At 45.3% G+C, this 21,785-nt stretch overlaps 1 protein-coding gene across 1 annotated transcript in view; it reads left to right on the top strand.

Moving 5' to 3' along the window:
* Positions 1-21,785, top strand: part of SARS1 (seryl-tRNA synthetase 1) — a 64,948-nt gene that overhangs the window by 32,745 nt on the left and 10,418 nt on the right. The window contains exons 7-10 of the mRNA XM_073560740.1: positions 1,343-1,564; positions 6,738-6,867; positions 8,851-9,008; positions 19,129-19,258. Coding sequence (XP_073416841.1) covers positions 1,343-1,564; positions 6,738-6,867; positions 8,851-9,008; positions 19,129-19,258 — 640 coding nt within the window. The remainder of the gene's footprint in view (positions 1-1,342; positions 1,565-6,737; positions 6,868-8,850; positions 9,009-19,128; positions 19,259-21,785) is intronic.

The raw sequence follows: 21,785 nt of genomic DNA, 5'->3' as shown, positions 1-21,785 counted from the left end.
GTGCTGTTGTTTACTAACTGAAGAATTTATCACAAAGAGATTAACATTGACGGACTAGTCCGCCTACGCCCCCTTCCCCTGTGATAAGCAGCTCACTGTCTATGGAATAGGTGCTTACACAGCATCGTGTGGGTGGAGGCAGCTTTCTCAGCTCTGCTTCATTCTAAATCTTAAAGCTCTGTTTACTGGGTGCAGCAGCTCTCACACAAAGTAATTGATGCATCGTTGGATTCAGGGTCTCTTTGCCTACATTATGCTGCTCCTAGATAAGGTAGCAAAAACCTGCTGACCGAGTCCCTTTACCCTGCAGATATAGGGTTATCTGCTGGTTAATAGCGTTCTGTCTCTGTGCAGCGCCCACACTGAGAAACCCGGCTGCTGGGGGGGAAATGAACTGGCAGAAGAGATACGGTAAGTTTCTAACTGCAACAGAGTTTGGAAAAAGTCATGTCTGTATTGGGGGGAGGCACTACAGAGCAAAAGTAAGGAAATGTGGCAAAGTTCGGCCTCATTTTGCTTTCATATCTGTGTGGACTTGTTTCTTCAACATTTGCTTATATTGTATTTTATATTTCTTCGGAACTGTGATGTGTGAACTTGGCTTTAAAACAGGAATTTAGCTAAAAGCATCACTAATTATTTTACGTATATTTTTTTTCTTATGCTAAGTGAGAAACTGACTACCAGTGTTGCTATATGCTTCCCAAGAAAAAATGTACTGTAACTATATAGGCAGACATACAAGTAGATTTTAGTTCATCTTTATTTGGGAAAAAAAAAGCTCATTCACATGTAGGGAAAAAAATCCACACTTAATTAAATACATAATGTCAAATATGGTGTGCATTTTCAGTGAGGCTCCTGATCATGTGACCCTGACTCCTCCCCTCCTGTGACCTCATCACAGGTCCTGTGCGCACAGAACAGCCGCCTGCACTCTGTAGTCGCGGAGCTCCATGACTGGTCACTAAGTGGTGTCGGCAGCAGGTCTCATCCTCCATCACCTGAGACACTGGGGGGTGGAGTGCAGAGCTCAGAGTGAGGGGAGGAATAACCGAGTCCATGCTGGAGGAGGGGGCACTGGTGTGATGGAAGCCCAGCTCCCACATGAAGCTGGCTGCTTCTTTGCTGGACTGGGTGGGCCCCTAATCACTCCAGCTGCAAGCCCTGTGACCTCAGTAGTTACGCCCCTGCTCCTGTGTGAATATAAATTGTCACACGACACAAAATAGATAGGTGACCCCAGTGTCTAGTGCCCTCGTGGCTTCACGGTAGCTTAATATTTTGAGGCAATACCTGACTTTTTGGACAGTACAACAAAACTGATCTTTTGTTTTCACAGGTGATTGGAAAAGGTAGTGAAAAACAAGATGATGGCTCCATTGACGAGAAGTATCTGATTGCTACGTCAGAACAGCCAATTGCTGCTTTGCATCGTGATGAATGGTTGAAACCTGAAGACTTGCCGATCCGTTATGCAGGTCTGTCCACTTGCTTCCGCCAAGAAGTGGGTTCCCATGGAAGGGATACTCGTGGCATCTTTAGAGTGCACCAATTTGAAAAGGTAATTGAAAGCTAAGAGTATAATGTCACTTATCTTCTATCTGTGCACCTCACCAGAAAATAAAATGAGTTTGTAGTTTTAAACCATGAACCATTACCAATCTGTCTGTGAACTTTGCATGCAGTGGACTTTTAAACAACAATCTGCTTCTTCTATTTTGCTGACACTCACTCCTTCACATCATATGAAGTATATGTATATCTCACATCGGGTGGGGGGTGTTTGGGGTGGACTCAAAATGTCTTCTAACAACAGCGATTTGCGCTAGCTCTAATCAATGCTGTTTCCTTAAAGGGGATCTGTCATCACATTTGACCCATCTAAACTATTAATATGGGCATACAAATTATAGACTGCTGAGAAAAGTTCTACACGTGTGTCTTATATCAGATGCCTTATTGCTGAGAAATCATTTATCATTTTATATAAATTACCTCTTCTAGACTTTGTGAGGATGTTACCTGGAGGATAACTCTGCCTCCAGAGCTCCCACACATGAAGTGGAGATACAAGTGTGAGACAAGTAACTAACACAGAACAGAAAAAATTTAAATTTTTTTCTTCCTGCAAACACATTTTTTGCAGCTCTTGAGCTCTGCTGTATTGTAGCAATGTTGGAGCCCTATTTGCCTGTGAGCTGGAAGCTGAGAGGAACCTGCAGATGTGTCAGTATAATCACACACAGCTCTGCAGTGAGATCAGGAGAGCAGAGGGCGGCTATTACATATCATACTGGTAACTCCCCCTTCATGTAAATTAAGCTCTGGAGGCAGAGTTATCTTCCAGGCAGCTGAAGTGTGAAGCAGCCAGAACTAAACAACGTATTGCATACCCTGAAAAGCTCGTCAGCGTACCAGCAGATTATGGGCTTCATAATAATAGGTGCTGCACCTATAATAAACAGCGTCGTAGAAATCGAGCCGAACACATTCTTGGACTTGTTAAAGCGTCCGACCAACATAACGGCCATCGTCCAATTGTTGTATGTGTTCCCCCTGTATCCATGTACTAATGTTCTACAGTAAAGATGAATTTTGTATTGGATCATGGAGTACCACCTTTTCTTCAGCTGGATTTCTATTTTCCAGGCAACATCCTCCACATAGTCTGGAAGAGGTCATTTACATAAAATAATATGATTTCTCAGCTAAAATGCATCTGATATGAGACACACAGGTATCGCTCTCCTCAGCATTATATAACCTGTGAGCCCATAGTAATAGTTTAGATAGGTCAAATGTGATGACAGATTCCCTTTAAAGTGGACCTTTCACCCGTTTGAGCAAGAAAAACTTTGCCTTCATCATGCAATAGTAGCTGTGTAACTGAGTTTTATTTTAATTTCTTCTCTGCTTTGTGAAGTTATTAGCTTGTAAAGTCAAGGTTATATTTCGAAGGTGGTGTTACCAGAGATTGTTCTCTGGGAAATTGACTTCCCTTGTATGACCATGACCAATCTTAACCAGGTAGCAAACTGCTCGAGGGGAAAAAAGAACATGCCCCCACAAAAGCTGAGAAGAGGCATTCTTCTGGATCAGACATATAATGACAGATCTTACTGCAAATTTGCAAAATGTTCATCAGTCTCAAATTCGACATGAACGTAGCTCATTCGGATTAGTGTTCAGATTCACAAGTATTTTGCCTAAAAATCAGCAACATTCTGCCAAAGTTCGGTAAATGACTGAGTTCACTAAGGACTCTTTCAGAAGTCAGTGTTTCCGCTAGCAGCACAGGTCGCAAATCGTCCAGCACACGTTCACACTGATGACATCCCTGTGGCATCAGCGTGACACGTACCAGCGCTTGGGGGTAAAAGCGTGACTGTTCATGCTGTTCCCCAGCGCCGGGTTCTGAAGTGAAGATAGCTCATATCACGGTGCCCTGATCACGCTCTGATCAGCACTAGCAGGTAGCTAGTTGAGTGTTGTATTCAACTGTTAACAGCCAGAGCAAGTGGCGGCTGATGGGAGGATTCATCAGGCGCCAGCAGGGCTATAGATAATAATAAAAAAAATGACATGGGGGTTCCCCTGTATTTTTTATAATCAGCCAGGCAAAACTGACAGCTGCGGGCTGCAACCCTCATCTGTCAGCTTCAGTAAGGCTGGTTATCAAAAATAGAGGGGTCCCCATTCTGTATTTTTTAACTTTTTAAGTAATTTAAAAAAAAAAAATGACGTGGGGTCTCGCCCATTTTTGACAACCAACCAAGCTACTGTAGACAGCTGGGGGCTGGTATTTCCAGGCTGGTAAGGAGCCATGGATATTGTGCCCCCGCCCACACTCCCGCAGCCTAAAAATGGCAGCTCCAGAAAAGGGTCATCTATCATTGCTTTGTCCGTCCCTTTCCACCTGCCCTGTAACACATGGGGTTCATACTTGTGTGGTTGATGGCTATTAATATCGGGTCACAGCGGTAAACTTAGCCTGTCCAGGTTATTAAAATGCCCTCACCCCACCAAAAAGTGATGTGGGGTTCCCCTGTATTTTTTATAGCAAGCCAGGCAAAGCTGTGGGCTGCAATCGTCAGCTTCAGCAAGGCTGGTTATCAAGAATAGAGGAGTTCCCACTACATTTTTTTTTTTTTTTTTTAATTATTTAAAATATTGAAATAAAAGGTGTGGGGTCCTTCCATTTTTGACAACTAGCCAAGCTAAAGTAGAGAGCTAGGGGCTGGTAAGGGGCCATGGATATTGCCCCCCAGCCTAAAAATAGCAGCACATATCCACCCCAGAAAAGGCTCATCTATTAGATGTGCCAATTCTGCGTGTTGCCCGGCTCTTCCCACTTGCCCTATGGCAAGTGGGGTTCATATTTGTGGGGTTGGTGTCACCTTGGTATTGTCCGGTGACATCATGCCCACGGCTTAGTAATGGAGAGCCTTCTGTAAGACGCCTATCGATTACTAACCCTTTGGTTATATTGTAAAGAAACACACAGCCAGAGTAAAGTATTTTATTGGAAAAGTGTGTTTTGTTTTATTTCTATTTTTATTTAAAATAACAAACTGTTCTACTCCCCTAACACACATTACATTGAAGCCTTCATCTCCTGTAATAAAACAAAAATGAAAAACATCCCATATCCCTTACCTGTCTATCGTTGGATAAACAGTTTTTAACCAGTATGGTGCCAAAATGCAACCATCCAGGTTGAGAACCACTGAGGTATGAACTGCTGCAAGCATAGCATCAGTGAGCAGCGGTGACCTCATTGAGGTTACTGCTGATCATTGAGGCTGCGTTCCCAGCCGGGCCCCTGAACTGCGGTGGCCTCAGTGAGCTCACCGCTAGCACTGTGAGGGGAAAAAGTCTCACAGTGCAGCACTGATCTCACCAAGGTCCCTGGAGTTCACGGGTCCAGCTGAGAACGGAGCCTTAGTAACTGGCGGAAACCTCAATGACATCATTGAGACTGCACTTGCAGCAGCTTATTCCTTGGGCCGGCTGCGGGCTGCTATTTTTAGGCTAGGGGGTCAAAAAACCTGGCCCCTTCCTAGCCCCCAGCTGTCTGCTTTAGCTTGACTGGTTGTCAAAAATGAGGGAGGACCCTACACCATTTTTTAAATTATTTATTTAAATGATTTAAAAAAAAAAAAACAGCCTGAGACCCCTCTGTTCTTGATAACCAACCTTGCTGACATCTCAGGGTTGCAGCCCCAGTTGTGAGTTTTGCCTGGCTGGTTACCAATAATATAGGGTAATCCAAATCATATTTTTTTTTCATTTATTTATAGAGCAAGCACTGGCTGATAAATACTCCCATCAGCGGCGCCTGCTCTAGCTGTTATCAGAGGCAGTGGGCGTGCGCTGATGGGAGCAGTAGTCACATCAGCTGACATCTGTGACCGGAGGTAAACTTTTAACCTCCAGTCACAGCTGCGATCTCACGCTGTCATCTGACAGATTTGGCAATGACAACCACAGGGAAATCCGCCGTTGGAAGTCTGCAGCTTCATTTAAAACATGTTAACAGCCACGGGTGGATTGCGATTCCACCCTCAGCTTTTAGGGGCATATGACAGCTGATCAGATCATCATCGTTTGATTATGTTCTTTGAACAAGTGGGCGAAAAATGTAAATGTTCGCCGAACCGAACTGAACATCAAAAGGTTCTCTCATCTCTAAAAGTATATGAAAATAGCCTTTTCAGAGAGTAAAAGGACTTGAATTCTAGTGCGATCTAAAAAGTTAATATCGACCCTTCAATGAGCCTTGCTAAATGACTTGGGTTAGGAAACCAAACCAGAGGCTCCAGTTGCAGACACTTTTTTTTTAGAATATTTGCCCCTCTTGAGTGCAAAGCAGAAGGTCTGATTTGGCTGAATGAGATTCCTCTAATAGGGTGTAAAGTTTCTCTTTGTGGAAAGTGTTAAGTCAGCGCAAGAAGACTTATTAACCATGCAATGATGACTGCAAATTTAAATATGCAGATAGGTCGATAATGATATTTAGGATGTTGGGGCTATAGAATAGAAGAGAGACTATTTGCATATTTATATTCCGAGGGGAATACTGTGTGACATGAAACATCTCATTATGTCTGCTTGGCATTCTTAACATCCAGAAATGTTCAACCCTAGGGCTCACTAACGGATTCAGCATGAGACAAATAATAACGCAGCATGCTTGAAGTTGGGTGCATGGTATTCCTTGAACTGAACTTGGATGATGTCTGACTGCAGTCCGATGTTCGCGGACTCACAGAAACAATGAAGAAATTTTCTTCTTCTCCGCACATCTGCTACGGTTCTCTCATCCAAGAGAATCTGATCACACTAAGCTGACTCTGATCAGAGCTTGGTTGAAGTGTTACTATAACCGACCCATATCTCTCGCATGTGAGAATCTACACTCAAGTGACCCCAGCCTTAGAAATCATATGAGTGTAATGGCTGTTAAAAGACTATGCGGAAAAAACAGGCACAAAAACTGCTTAGATGAGAAGGATTTAAAATGATTGAACTTGTGAGGAGATATGGCACAGGATGTATATTGGTAGCTCGGGTGCCATGATTTGGAGCGATTTACACCAAAAAAACTGTATTGGAAGTCATACTACAGTGTTTAGTGTATATTCCAGTATACATATGTATGTCTGTGATGTGTGAGTATCTGGCTGCAGACATGTTGTAATGTCTTTTCTCTCCTTTATCATTCTTTTCCTTAGATTGAACAGTTTGTTTATGCATCACCTCATGATAACAAATCATGGGAAATGTTTGAAGAGATGATCATGACAGCAGAAGGGTTTTATCAATCGCTGGGCATTCCATACCGTATTGTAAACATCGTGTCAGGTATGCAGACTGTTGCTCCAGTGCTTTATAGAGATGTTTCCATTATGTGCTGGGCACTAATGAATAGCCATACGTCCCCCAGACATATTAGGTCTGTTTCACACTTCCCTTTTTGACCATCAGTCAAAATCCGCCGTTTTGCAAAAAAACGAATCCACCATTTTTTTGGCGGATGGGTTTTTTTTCCCCATTGATTTGCATTACCGGCGGATCTTGACGGATGGCCATCCGTTGGATCCGGTTTTTTGCGGATCCGTCAATTTTTTCGCGTCCGCCGAGATGCCTGGACGGACCATGCTACGTTTTTGTGCTGCAGGATCTGCATTTTTATAGTGCGTATGCCCGGAGGAATGAAAATTCTCTCTCTCACTCACACACACACACACACTCTCACTCTCTTTCTCACACTTTCTCTTTCTCTCTCTCTCTCTTCCCGGGCAGCGGTTCCTTTAAAATTCTTCATTCTGCAGATCCGTCAAAAAAAAGGTCCAGTGGCATCCGTTCACATCAGTTAGCAACGGATCCGCTTTCTGTCATTTTGGCGGATTTTAACTGACACAAAAAAAACTGAGCTGTGAAACATGCCTTAGTATAGCATCGGCCAAACCCCCCCCCACACCCCATATCGACGAATCTGATGTTTATAGGGGGCCCCTGACAGATGATGTCAGAGGAGATAAGGATCCACAGTGGAAAATCCACACCGGCACTGCTGAACCCATTAAATCCCGGCTTTTTTAGCATGTATCCAAAGACCAAACTTCTTTTCAGGGTTGCAAGTGCAGACAGTAACAGTGCTCAGCAGTAGTCCTATGCCATTCGTTCAGAAAGGGGAAGAAAAAACTTGCAGGTATACAGGATAAATGACGTGAAGACACAAATCCTTGAGACAAGCACCTGTTCATGCAAAACAGCATTGCCCAGAGGGAGCACCATTTAGCCTATATTCCTGCGGTATGTTAGAATAAAGCGCTTAGACCAGTGGTCCCCAACCTTTCTGACCTTCAGAGCTACATTCAGCTTAGAGAGAGGGTCGTGAGCCACATTCAGCACTGACAGCACTGAGAGAGAGCCACATCCAGCTCCCACCACCTTCAAAGTAGTGTCAAGCAAAGCCCCCATTATAGGTATAATGATAACCAAAGCTTTTCCACACAAATCACTCCAAAGCCGTACACTGAGATCCAGGGTTCCCACAATACCCCAATTCTGTATTCTCCCATCAAGCACTCCCAACACACTGTCACATCCAGCTTTGAGCACCTCCTCTAACAGGAAGTACCGTCCTCCAGTGTACCTTACCTAAAATATCTCTAAACCCCAAGACCTGTAAATGTGCACCCAAATCTGCCCATCTGGGCAGGGTTACTCACACAATTCACCATTTTGAGATGTACTTTTCATACCTGTTTGCTAGACCTGGACCTAATGCACCAAGCTGGCAGACAGTCGCGAGCCACAATTCATGAGACCACGAGCCACATGTGGCTCCTGAGTTACAGGTTGGGGACCCCTGGCTTAGACTCTTCATCTTGGCGGATCTCTGTTGTGCAGCATCAGATATTCCCCTCCCACCAATATTCTATATAGGGGGAGGGGACAGATAAGGGTTGATTCAGAAGTGACCTGGGGAGCTGGGATAACTAGGGTGCATCTAGTGTCAGGGATGGGGTAGGAACCCCTGGTGCCGAGTTATTAGACAACAGAATATTGACAGTTGCAGGATATTAGTGTTGCGAAGCTGCTCGGCGCCTGCACTGAGAGCCCTGTTGCCGGGAACAAATTACCATTATTACCCCCTACAGCCTCTGGCTTTCAGTTATAGTGGCATGAATGGCGTGGCTTCAATTACCACTCTGTAACCTTGCCCCAACACTGACTGACAGCCGCCTCGTTATTAGAGCTAATTTATAAAATGTTTATATTAAAACCCTATTTTAAATAAGTTGTCATTTGCTGATGAAATGATTCCTTTTTTTTAAGGTTCTTTAAATCATGCAGCTAGTAAGAAGTTGGATTTAGAAGCCTGGTTTCCAGGCTCTGGAGCCTTCAGAGAGTTAGTGTCATGTTCTAACTGTACTGACTATCAGGCTCGACGGCTACGGATTCGTTATGGACAGACCAAAAAGATGATGGACAAGGTAATCTGTAGAAAATGATCAATTTAAGCTTGTTACTACTAATATTAATTTTTATTAAATAAGTCAGCAACTTGGAGTTACCATTTCCCTTGTTAATAGGGTATATCCTCAGGAGTTTGTTGGTGATGGAGGTAATTTTTTAATCTGCTATAACCCATTAATTTGACAAGACTTCGGAGTTGGCAGGTCCTCCCTAAAGAGGTTTCTTACCTCGTAACGTCCTCTATCCACAGTGCTTGGATTTTTCTCATAATGCCACATGTTTAACCATTACGCCATTCATGTTAGAAATGTGGGCAAGAACCTGCTAGTATGGGATCTAGTTGTAGAGATCACCAGTTCTGTGGATAGGTGATATAAATGCATTTTGAAAAGAAAACCCTATTAAAGGGATTATCAACTACTTTGCAAGTCCCTCTCATGTAAATTCACTTCCATAGAACAATCTATTAAGCACTTTTGTAAATGCGTTGCTTTCTCAAATTCTTCTGTAACATGAGATGCTCCTCTGGTCCCTTGATCTCCAGCTGAGAATCCTCTGGCTATATTGTCCCTGATTAGGGGGAGACCTGTGATTCCAGAGCAGTGGGCAGCGAGAAGCCATCAGGGACCCGCCTACCTGTCTAGTCTCCAGTGATGCTCAGTCCCCGGAGGCTTTAATATATGCTTTTTTCTAAAATGCCTCAGCGTTTCAGTCCCACATACCTGGCTGAGATCATACAGTGTCTGATACAGGCTGCCCGTTGATTGGGCAGCATATACCAGATGTCAGGTTCTCTTTAACCCCTTTCCTACATTTAGACGTACTATTCCGTCCATGTGACCTGGGACCTAAGTCCCAAGGACGGAATAGTACTTCTAGCGCGATCAGCTGGGGGGTCTCCTTCCCTGCAGGTCCCCGATTCCAAAATGGCAGCGGGGGCCTGCAGGGAGGCGGCTTCCTCATGCCTGCAGAGCGCTGGTATGAGGAAGCCTGCAGCACTGCCTGTGACAAATCGCTGATCTGTCACATGACAGTGATGTCCCCCCTGGGACAATGTAATAAAGTTAAAAAAAAATAAAAATGTAAAAATAATTTATAAAAAAAAAATCGCTAAATAAATTAAAAAAAAAAAATTCCCTAATTCATTTTTTGAAAAAAAAACAAACAATAAAAGTACACATTTGGTATTGCCGCATCCGTAACGACCCGCCCTATAAAACTGTCCCACTAGTTAACCCCTTTATTGAACCCCTTAAAAAAAAAAAAAAAAAAAAAACGAAGCAAAAATAAAGCTTTATCATCATACCGCCGAACAAAAAGTGCAATAACGCGCAATCAATAACCATGGTACCGCTGAAAACGTCATCTTATCCCGCAAAAAACGAGCCGCCACACAGCGTCATCAGCGAAAAAATTAAAAAGTTACAGCTCGCAGAATAAAGCGATGCAAAAATAATTATTTTTTATATAAAATTGTTTTCATTGCATAAAAGCGCCAAAATATAAAAAAACTACATAAATGAGGTATCGCTGTAACCGTACTGACCCGAAGAATAAAACCGCTTTATCAATTTTACCGCACGCGGAACGGTGTAAACGCACCCCCCAAAAGAAATTCATGAAACGCTGGTTTTTGTTCATTCTGCGTCCCAAAAATCGGAATAAAATGATCAAAAAATGTCACGTGCCCGAAAATGGCACCAATAAAAACGTCAACTCCTCAAGCAAAAAATAAGACCTCACATGACTCGGTGGGTCCCCGCCACAGGTATCGGCGTACTCAGGACAAATTGCATAATAACTTTTACAGTCCAATTTCTCCTGTTACCCTTGGTAAAATAAAAAAATTGAACGTTAAGTACTTTTTTTGTGAAAAAAAAGTTAAATGTTCATTTTTTTTTTTTAAACATTCAAAAAATTCCTGTGAAGCACCTGAAGGGTTAATAAACTTCTTGAATCTGGCTTTGAGCACCTTGAGAGGTGCAGTTTTTAGAATGGTGTCACTTTGGGGTATTTTCTATCATATAGACCCCTCAAAGTGGCTTCAAATGTGATGTGGTCCGTAAAAATAAAATGGTGTTGTAAAAAGGAGAAATCGCTGGACAACTTTTAACCCTTATAACTTCCTAACAAAAAAAATTTTGGTTCCCAAATTGTGCTGATGTAAAGTAAACATGTGGGAAATGTTACTTATTAAGCATTTTATGTGCCACATCTCTGTGATTTAAGTGCATAAAAATTCAAAGTTGGAAAATTGCGAAATTTTCAACATTTTTGCCAAATTTCCGTTTCTCGTTCGCCTTATTGGGGGACACAAAGACCATGGGTGTATGCTGCTGCCACTAGGAGGCTGACACTATGCACAAAAAAAAGGTTAGCTCCTCCGCAGTGTACACCCCACCGACCGGCAGGGAATTCCTCAGTTTAGCTTAGTGTCAGTAGGAGGTGGACACGGGTCTTTAATTAGACCCATATCTACCTCGATGTGTATCGTTCCTTTTCAGGTTTTCCCGGAGGGATACAGTGTGAATGGTCACATCTGTACTCCCACAAGGAGTCTGTGAGTACGGCGTGTACTGCCACCCCGTATCCTCACAGTTCTCCGTAGCAGGACCACCAGCCTTCCAGGCGGACGCCAACACGAAGATGTGTCAGCGATCCAGAGGGTCCTCGTCGCCAGTCTCCCACCCACTCGCCTACCAGAGCCTGTCGGTTGGTTGTGACGCAGACTCTTCATGTACAGGTACTTTCCCGGGACGGGTAAGTATGGGGACCCTTTGGCCAGCAGCATTCCTCCCTGAGGGCGCGTTCGCAGCGTCTTCCCTGGAGCAGGGATGCGGTGGCGCTGCGATCTCCTGCGCCCATTCTGCTCCTACAGCCAGCCCCTTCACCGTCCTCTTCTCCCCCGACACTCAGATCGGGTATCCCAGGGTCCTCTCGCGGCGGCGCTCGCATTGTGGCACCTCCGCGCCGACCCCGTGCTGACAGGCGGCCGCCGCTAGTAATTTAGGCCCCGGCTTCAGTTCGGGCCTACTCCGGTATCGCGGCCACGCCCCCCGCCCCTTTCTACTAAGCGGGCTTCTCTCCCGCCCGTTCCAGGCCCTCCCACCACCCTTCTTAGCCTGTTCCTGGCCGGGGCGGTGCCTGATTCAGCAGGCGGTTAGCTCCGCCCTCCTTCTTCCCCTGGGAGCGCGTTTTCCCTGATTCCTTCAGGCGGTCGCCATCTTTGCAGCCGCACAGCCGGACGCCCCTGTCAGCCAGATATCGCTCCCTGGGCCTGTCCGCCGGACATTCCTCTGACCTGCATCTGCAGAGTGGTGGATACCTTCGTCTCTGGGGTCACCGGACCGTGAGTAGCTCTGCATCTACAGGCTGACACCCTTCTCTGCACCCTGTCCCCCAACCTTCCGGCTCTCCCTCAGACTTTCACTATGTCTAACTCCAAATCTGACCGTAACCGCCCTGCGGCTCCCCCCTGCACTCTAGTCAAGTTCTTTGCATGCTCTTCTTGCAATCGCAAACTTCCCTCAGGTCAGTCCACTTCCCTCTGCCTGGATTGTAGCAATCCTATTCAACCTGACGCCGCCCAGGAGCCATCTAGGGCCCCAGGCGAGAGTGAACCCCCCATGCCCGGCTGGGCCTCGTCTCTATCACAGTCAGTGGCAGACCTCACCAGGGTGTCTCAGTCCCTGGTAGCCGTTCTGGATAAGTTGCCCCTGGACACCTCTACAGGGTCCAGCAGGCCTCAAGAGGTTCCATCTGAGTCGGCCAGCGTTAGTCGCAAAAGACACAGGCAGGATCTCCAGCCGGAATTCTCTCCTCGCCCCATGTCTCCACATAGTCCACGGCAGCCTCCCTCCCGGGCCTCCTCACCCCAGTCAGGTGAAGCGCTCTCGGACAGGTCATCTGAGGGGATCTTAGAGCTGGATTCGGACCAGGATGCGAACATGAGGGTTACTGTGCAGAACCTCATTGCAGCGATCCATCAGACCTTCGACATTGCTGACCCCCCTGCGAAATCCTCAGATCAGGAGGTTTCGTTCAGACGGGAGGAAACACCCTCCAGGGTATTCCCTTTACATTCCGAGTTTGGAAAGATTTTTACCAGGGAAAGAGGAGATCCGACCAGACGCTATCAACGAGGAAAACGTCTCGGCGTTCTGTACTCGTTTGCTAAAGAGCTCACGGACAACTGGTCTGCTTCCCCCTCGATCGATCCGCCCGTGTCCAGGCTTTCTAATAACACGGTTCTCCCGCTGTCAGGCGTGGCGTCTCTGAAGGATTCTAATGATAGGATTATAGAATCCCTGGCGAAGTCTGCCTTCGAAGCGGCTTCGACGGCGGTATGCCCAATTTTTGCCTCATCTTGGGCAGCAAAGGCCATAGCCACTTGGGCAGAGGATCTTCGTCAGGGCATCCTAGAGAAAGCACAACCAGATCGATTGGCCGATCTCGCCAATCAGATTTCCCATGCGGGGGATTATCTGCTTTCTGCTTCTTTGGATGCCGCATCCTGCGCAGTTCAGGCGTCAAGTAACGTTGTGGCAATCCGACGTACAATTTGGCTCAAGGCCTGGCAGGCGGACCTGTCTTCTAAAAAGTCTCTTACTAATCTCCCTTTTCAGGGAGGGCGCCTCTTTGGATCCCAATTAGACCAGATTATTAAGGACGCCACCGGAGGCACGAGTTCTCTCCTGCCTCAGTCCAAGCCTCGCAGACCCCCAATAAGGCGTCAGTTTCGACCCTTTCGGGCTTACCACCGTTTCAATACGGCGGAGACCTCCTCCAACCAACAAAGACCGCAGGCACGCCAAGATAGGAAGAAAGTTTCCTTCAGACCCACTCCCTCCTGGCGCTCCCACTCTTCGTAGGGCAGACCATCCGGATCTGGACGGTCCACATCAGCATGACTATCCTCGGACTCCCAAGGGTCCCTTCCAATTGGGAGGTCGACTCCTGTTCTTCAAGGACGTCTGGCTGGCCTCAGTAGAGGACGCTTGGGTCAGGGAGGTTGTATCGTCAGGATACAAGATAGAGTCCGTCTCTCTTCCACGGGATCGTTTCTTCGAATCCCGTCCTCCAAAAGATCCAGCTTTGATCCTGGGGTTCTTTACGGCCATCGACTCTCTCCTCAGTTCCGGGGTGTTTGTGCCCGTTCCCGAATCGGAGCGGTTTACAGGGTTTTATTCAAACCTGTTTGTCGTGCCGAAAAAAGACGGGGCAGTCCGACCCATCTGGGATCTCAAGCTGCTCAACAAGAGAGTTCGCCTTCGCCACTTCCGGATGGATTCGGTTCGTTCGGTAATCGCTTCCATGGAGGAGCAGGAATTCATGTGTTCGATAGACATCCAAGATGCCTATCTACATGTTCCCATATTCTCCGGACATCAGAAGTTCCTGCGTTTTGCGGTTCGCCAGGAACATTACCAGTTCGTCGCGCTGCCCTTCGGTCTCGCCACCGCTCCCAGAGTCTTCACGAAGATCATGGCTGCGTTGATGGCCTTGTTGAGGATCAGAGGTCTCGTTCTTTTTCCGTACCTCGACGATATTCTGATCAAAGCTCCCGCTTTCCAACAGGCACGTCTCAGTTTGGCGATCGTCCTAGACACTTTTTCCAATTTCGGGTGGATCGTCAACAGGAAAAAGTCCTGTCTGGTCCCTACTCAACGTCTTGTGTTTCTGGGCCTACTGTTCGACACTCGTCGGTCAAGGGTCTTTCTCCCACAAGAGAAGATTCTCTCCCTGCAGCAGGATGTACGATCGCTGCAGACCACACGATTTCCGTCCCTCCGTACAGCTATGCGGGTCCTGGGAAAGATGGTGGCGGCGATAGAGGCAGTTCCCTTTGCCCAATTTCACGCCAGGCCTCTCCAACAGGCCATTCTGTCGAGGTGGAACAGGTCGGCTCTGTCCCTGGATCGCCCTGTTCGCCTTTCATGCCGGATCAAGCGGTCACTCAACTGGTGGTTGACGTCACCTTTCATCCTCTTGGGGCGGTCTTTTCTTCCTGTTCACTGGTAGATTGTAACAACGGATGCCAGCCTTCTCGGCTGGGGTGCAGTGTTCTGCAATCACACTGTTCAGGGTCGTTGGTCGACTCAAGAATCTGCTCTGCCGATCAACGTCCTAGAGATACGAGCGATCCATCTTGCTCTCGTCCACTGGGAGAGGCTCCTCAGGGGCCTGCCTGTCCGGATTCAGACAGACAATGCCACAGCGGTGGCATATGTCAACCGCCAAGGAGGGACACGGAGTGTCTCAGCCCTGGCAGAAGTGTCAAAGATCCTTCAGTGGGCAGAGATTTCGGTACCGACAATCTCCGCGGTACACATTCCCGGCGTAGACAACTGGGCCGCCGATTTTCTCAGCCGCGAGGGTCCCTACATCCGGAGGTATTTCTTTAGCTCTGCCGTCGTTGGGGAGCCCCGGACGTAGCTTCCCGCCTCAACAGGAAAGTCCCACAGTTTGTATCCAGGGCTCGAGATCCTCTCGCAGTGGGCGCTGACGCCCAGGCCATTCCCTGGTCGCAGTTCGAGCTCCCCTACCTGTTTCCTCCCCTGCCTCTTCTTCCCAAGCTGTTGAAGAAGATCAAAGCAGAAGGAATTCCAGTCATTCTCATCGCCCCGAATTGGCCCAGAAGGTCTTGGTTCGTGGACATTGTCAACCTTCTCGCGGACGCCCCCTGGAAGCTTCCGGACAGGGCAGATCTGCTGTCTCAAGGCCCGATTTGCCACCCCAATTCTCGGCCGCTCAATTTAACGGCGTGGCTGTTGAGACCGAGGTTTTGAAACGAGCAGGATTCTCCGGTCGAGTAATTCATACCATGATCCGAGCCAGGAAGCAATCATCTTCCAAAATTTACTACCGTACTTGGAAGGCCTATTTCACTTGGTGTGAGGCCAATAACATCGCACCCATGTGCTTTTCGCTCCCTTCCGTTCTGGCGTTTCTTCAGGCAGGGCTGGATGCGGGGCTTGCTCTCAGTTCCTTGAAGGGTCAAGTTTCGGCGATGTCCATTTTGTTTCAGAAGACGTTGGCCTCCCGCCCTCAGGTCAAAACCTTTCTTCAGGGCGTGGCTCACACGGCTCCTCCGTATCGAGAGCCCGTGGATCCATGGGATCTTAATCTGGTTCTTGAGGTTCTGCAAGGTTCTCCTTTTGAACCTCTCAGGGATGTTTCCCTTTCTCTCCTTTCTTGGAAGGTAGCTTTTCTGGTGGCCATCACTTCCATCCGGCGCGTGTCAGAATTGGCGGCTCTTTCTTGCCGCTCTCCTTTCTTGGTACTTCACCAGGACAAGGTAGTTCTGCGGCCTCCGCCCTCTTTTCTTCCAAAGGTGGTGTCCTCCTTTCACCTCAATGAGGATATTGTTCTGCCGTCCTTCTGTCCGAGTCCAACTCACCCTCGGGAGCGGTCCCTGAACAAGCTGGATCTGGTCAGGGCAATGAGAGTCTATCTGTCTAGGACGACTTCCTTGCGAAAGACAGACTCTCTTTTCGTCATTCCAGATGGGGCGCGGAAAGGTCACCCGGCTTCCAAACCTACTATTGCTCGCTGGATCAGATCGGCAATTTTGGAGGCCTACCGGGTTAAGCATCGAGTGGCCCCTCCGGGGATCAGAGCGCACTCTACCCGGGCAGAGGGTGCCTCCTGGGCGGTACGCCACAGAGCCTCCGCGCTGCAGCTTTGCAAAGCTGCAACCTGGTCTTCGGTTCACATGTTTGTGAAATTCTACAAGGTCCACACCTACGCTTCGGCGGACGCCAGCCTAGGTAGAAGGATCCTGCAGGCAGCGGTGGTGAGTCCACTGGCCTGATGGAAGTTTGTTTCCCACCCCAGGGACTGCTTTGGGACGTCCCATGGTCTCTGTGTCCCCCAATAAGGCAAACGAGAAAACAGGATTTTTGGGTTGCTTACCGTAAAATCTGTTTCTCGGAGCCTTCATTGGGGGACACAGCACCCTCCCATGTTCTACTACTCCTGTTCTTACTTTGGTTGATTGGTTACAGTTGAGTTGTTTGTTCTGTTTTCAATCTATTCTGTTACTTCTACTGCTTTCTCACTAACTGAGGAATTCCCTGCGAGTCGGTGGGGTGTACACTGCGGAGGAGGAGCTAACCTTTTTTTTGTGCATAGTGTCAGCCTCCTAGTGGCAGCAGCATACACCCATGGTCTCTGTGTCCCCCAATGAAGGCTCCGAGAAACAGATTTTACGGTAAGCAACCCAAAAATCCTGTTTTTTTGCACAAATAAATGCAAGTTATATGAATGAAATTTTACCAGTAACAATATGTCACGAGAAAACAATTCAATGTTGGAATCACCAGGATCCATGGAAGCATTCCAGAGTTATAACCTCATAAAGGGACAGTGGTCAGAATTGTAAAAATTGGCCCGGGAGTTAACGTGCAAACCACCCTTGGTAGTAAAGGGGTTAATGCTATTGTGGGGACTCGGAGTGCTCTTCCTTCCCAGTGTATTGCTGCCTGCTTATTATTGGTCAAAGTTAGAAAGAAGATGAAGTACACAGTGAAATAGAGCTCTCTGGTAATTCCCATTTGTACTGAAAAAAAATAATTTGATCTGTGTTATCTCCGCAAATGAGAGGTGAAATTAAAAAAAATAATAATCTGCAGTGCCTATTACATAATGAATCACATGAAAAATTTGGTGAAAGGTCCTCTTAATTTTGTAACATGCTTAGAAAGTCACAAATTGCGTTATTTGATTACTTTGTTTTATTTGGAAGTGTAGTAAACATACTTATAAAGGGAACCTGTCAGCAGGATTGTGCACAGTAACCTACAGACAGTGTCAGGTAGGTGCTGTTACACTGATTACAATGATACCTTGGTGGATGAAATCTGTCTTGTGGTTGTTGTGTAATCTTTTTTCAGTTTTCAGTTAATGATATGCTCGTGCTCCGTGGCGGCCTGAGGGGAGGTCTTCATGTGGTGCTCTGACTAGCTATTCATACTGATGGCTTCTGACAGGTCACTGATCCCTCACTGACTTGCCCTCTACTTTATATGATGCATAGAATTAGGGCTTGGAAAAAAAAATTCAGATTCATCTAAGGTGAATAATATGCCTGTCTTCATGTTATTTACACATAATTTTCATTTTTATTTTTTTTTTAGAACAAAACTATATCTTTATCAAATTGGCGCCGGCGGCCGCGCCTATGCAGTACCATCTATCACGTTAGGGTGCCTGATGAATGTGATTTTTTTTTTTTTTTTTTGTTTGTTTTTTTTCTCCCAACCATAATTCTATGCAGTATGTAAAATAGGAGGCAGGTCAGTGAGGGACCTGTGATAAGCCATACAGATGAATACATAAGCAGAGCACCACATAAAGACCTCCCAGAGGCCGCCCCGCAGCATAAGAATCTCAAACTGAAAATAAAGAAACAAACATAAGACGAATTTCATCACCAGATATCATTTTAGTATAACGGCACCAACCTGACCTTGTCTGTAGATTACTGCGCACTGGTATAATTTGCACCAAACCCTCAATAACGTGCAACATTTGATAAATGTGGAGTGGCAAAGTTGAGGGGAGTACACTAAAGATTTGCTGTAAATTACCTCGTTGTGACACCATTTTCGTTGGCTTAGAGGTTTTATAAAAAAAATAAAAAATAATAGTGCAGTTTTTGATGTAGTTGCAAAGCCAAAAGTGAATTATAACAGTAAAAATTAAGTTATTGCTTCTCTTTCCTGCTGGCTTTGAATCAAAAAGTGAAACTGCAGTTGTTGTTGTGTTTTTTTTATTTTTATTTTTTAAAAGACAAAACCAACTGTCAAACCACACTAAAGTCCCCACATAAACCTGGCAAATTTGTTGGCACTTGTAAGTCTATGTCCTGGTAAATTGCTGCAGCAGTTTAATGAAATTTGTGTAATCTCCTCTATATTACTATTGGTGTTGGAGTCGGAAGTAAGGGAAATTGAAGCGTCGGAGTCGGTCGTTTGGCTTACAGACTCCACAGCCCTGACTATTAGTATATCACGCTGCAGATTTGCCACTGGAGAATGGTGTTGTGTATTTGCAACTAATGCACAATGCATTAACCCTTTTAGTGCAAGTTTTTCCAAGATTAGATGTTGTTGAAATCTCTAATTTTTGTTACAGGTTGAGTATGTACACATGCTAAATGCTACAATGTGTGCTACAACACGGACCATCTGTGCAATTTTAGAGAATTATCAAACAAATGACGGAATTATTGTACCTGAAAAACTAAGAGATTTCATGCCTCCTGGTAAGGATGAGAGACTGTTATCCTTTATTTCATTGAATTTGTCACTTTTAAATATGTTTCTGCAGCTGATGAGGTTTTGTACATTACATGCAATAGCTGCCATGCTGTTATCAAACCTTAACGGACATTTGGGAAATAACAGCAAAAACAGAATAAATTGCTAAGATGTATCACAGGCCTATTAAAATCAGGCCTTGGTATAGTACATTCATTTAGCTATATCATTGGATGTAACCTCTACCACTTGCAAAACGAGTTCCTCTTAAACTGTGACTGGTGTTACGCTTCACGGATGTCTCGCACTATTGCTGGAAGCCCTCAGATGTAACAGGAACACTAGATGTAATGCATTCACAACTAAGGATATCAGTCTCATCTATTAATAAGTTTTCATGTATCCTTTAATAAGATGTGTAGTAGAGGGGTTACAAGGACACTAAACTTCAGGAAGGCAAATTTCCAACGGATGAGAGATGATCTTGGTGCAATTAACTTGGACGATATCCTGAGACATAAAAATACACAAAGAAAATGGGAGACGTTTATTAGCATCCTGAATTGGACCTGTGCACAATATATACCGTATGGGAACAAACATGCTAGAAATAGGAGGAGACCACTATGGCTAAATAGAGCTGTAAGGGGTGCAATAAGAGATAAAAATAAAGCATTTAGAGAATTAAAGCAAGTAGGTAGTGATGAGGCATTAAATAAATACAGAAAATTAAATAAATTCTGTAAAAAGCAAATCAAGACAGCAAAGATTGAGACAGAGAGGACTCATTGCCAGATAAAATAAAAATAATCCCAAAATATTCTTTAACTACATAAATAGTAAGAAACTAAAAAATGATAGTGTTGGCCCCCTTAAAAATAGTCTGGGTGAAATGGTGGATGAGGAAAAAGCCAATATGTTAAATGACTTTTTTTCAACAGTATTTACAAAAGAAAATCCCATGACAGATAACATGATCAGGGATAAAAATTCTCCATTAAATGTCACCTGCTTAACCCAGCAGGAAGTATGGCGGCGTCTAAAAATCACTAAAATTGACAAATCCCCGGGCCCGGATGGGATACACCCCCGAGTACTGCAGGAATTAAGTACAGTCATAGACCATTATTTTTAATCCTTAAAGATTCCATAATAACAGGGTCTGTACCACAGGACTGGCGTATAGCAAATGTGGTGTCAATATTCAAAAAGGGGACAAAAACTGAACTTGGAAATTATAGGCCTGTAAGTTTAAACTCAACTGTGGGTAAAATCCTGGAGGGTTTTCAAAGAGTTACTATACTGGAGTATCTGGAGAAGAATAACCTTATGACCCAATATCAACATGGGTTTACAAGGGACCGTTCCTGTCAGACTAATCTGATTTTATGAAGAGGTAAGTTCCGGACTGGACCAAGGGAATGCAGTGGACGTGGTGTACATGGACTTTTCAAAAGCTTTTGATACAGTGCCACACAAAAGGTTGATACATAAAATGAGAACAATGGGGACAGAGGAAAATATGTGTAGGTGGGTTAAGAGCTGGCTCAGGGATAGGAAACAAAGGGTGGTTATTAATGGAGCACACTCGGACTGGGTCACGGTTAGCAGTGGGGTACCACAGGGGTCAGTTTTGGGCCGACTTCTTTTTAACATATTTATTAATGACCTTGTAGGGGCATAGAGAGTAGAATTTCAATATTTGCAGATGACACTAAACTCTGCAGGGTAATCAATACAGAGGAGGACAATTTTATATTACAGGAGGATTTATGTAAACTAGAAGCTTGGGCTGATAAATGGCAAATGAGCTTTAATGGGGATAAATGTAAGGTCATGCACTTGGGTAGAACGAACAAGATGTATATGTGCTTAATTGTAAAACACTGGGCAAAACAGTCACTGAAAAAGACCTGGGTGTATGGGTGGACGACAAACTCACATTTAGTGGCCAGTGTCAGGCAGCTGCTGCAAAGGCAAATAAAATAATGGGATGCATTAAAAGAGGCATAGATGCTCATGAGGAGAACATAATTTTATCTCTATATAAGTCACTAGTGCGACCGCACTTAGAATACTGTGTACAGTTCTGGTCTCCGGTGTATAAGAAAGACATAGCTGAACTGGAGCGGGTGCAGAGAAGAGCGACCAAGGTTATTAGGGAACTAGGAGGTCTGCAATACCAAGACAGGTTATTACACTTGGGGTTATTTAGTTTGGAGAATCGAAGGCTTAGGGGTGATTTAATTACAATGTATAAAGATATGCGGGGACAATACCAAGACCTTTCTAATGATCTTTTTACTCTTAGACCTGTGACGGGGACAAGGGGGCATCCTCTACCTCTGGAGGAAAGAAGGTTTAAGCATACTCACAGATGCGGATTCTTTACTGTAAGAGCAGTGAGACTATGGAACTCTCTGCCATATAATGTTGTAATGAGTGATTCCCTACTAAAATTTAAGAAGGGACTGGATGCCTTTCTTGAAAAGTATAATATTACAGGGTATATACACTAGTTTCCTTAATATT

The sequence above is a fragment of the Dendrobates tinctorius genome, unplaced genomic scaffold, assembly GCF_039654945.1.
Source record: "Dendrobates tinctorius isolate UK_male_01 unplaced genomic scaffold, ASM3965494v1 ptg000304l, whole genome shotgun sequence".
Lineage (NCBI taxonomy): Eukaryota > Metazoa > Chordata > Amphibia > Anura > Dendrobatidae > Dendrobates > Dendrobates tinctorius.
Note: the sequence above shows the minus strand (reverse complement) of the source record. Positions and strands in the feature narration are given on the sequence as shown.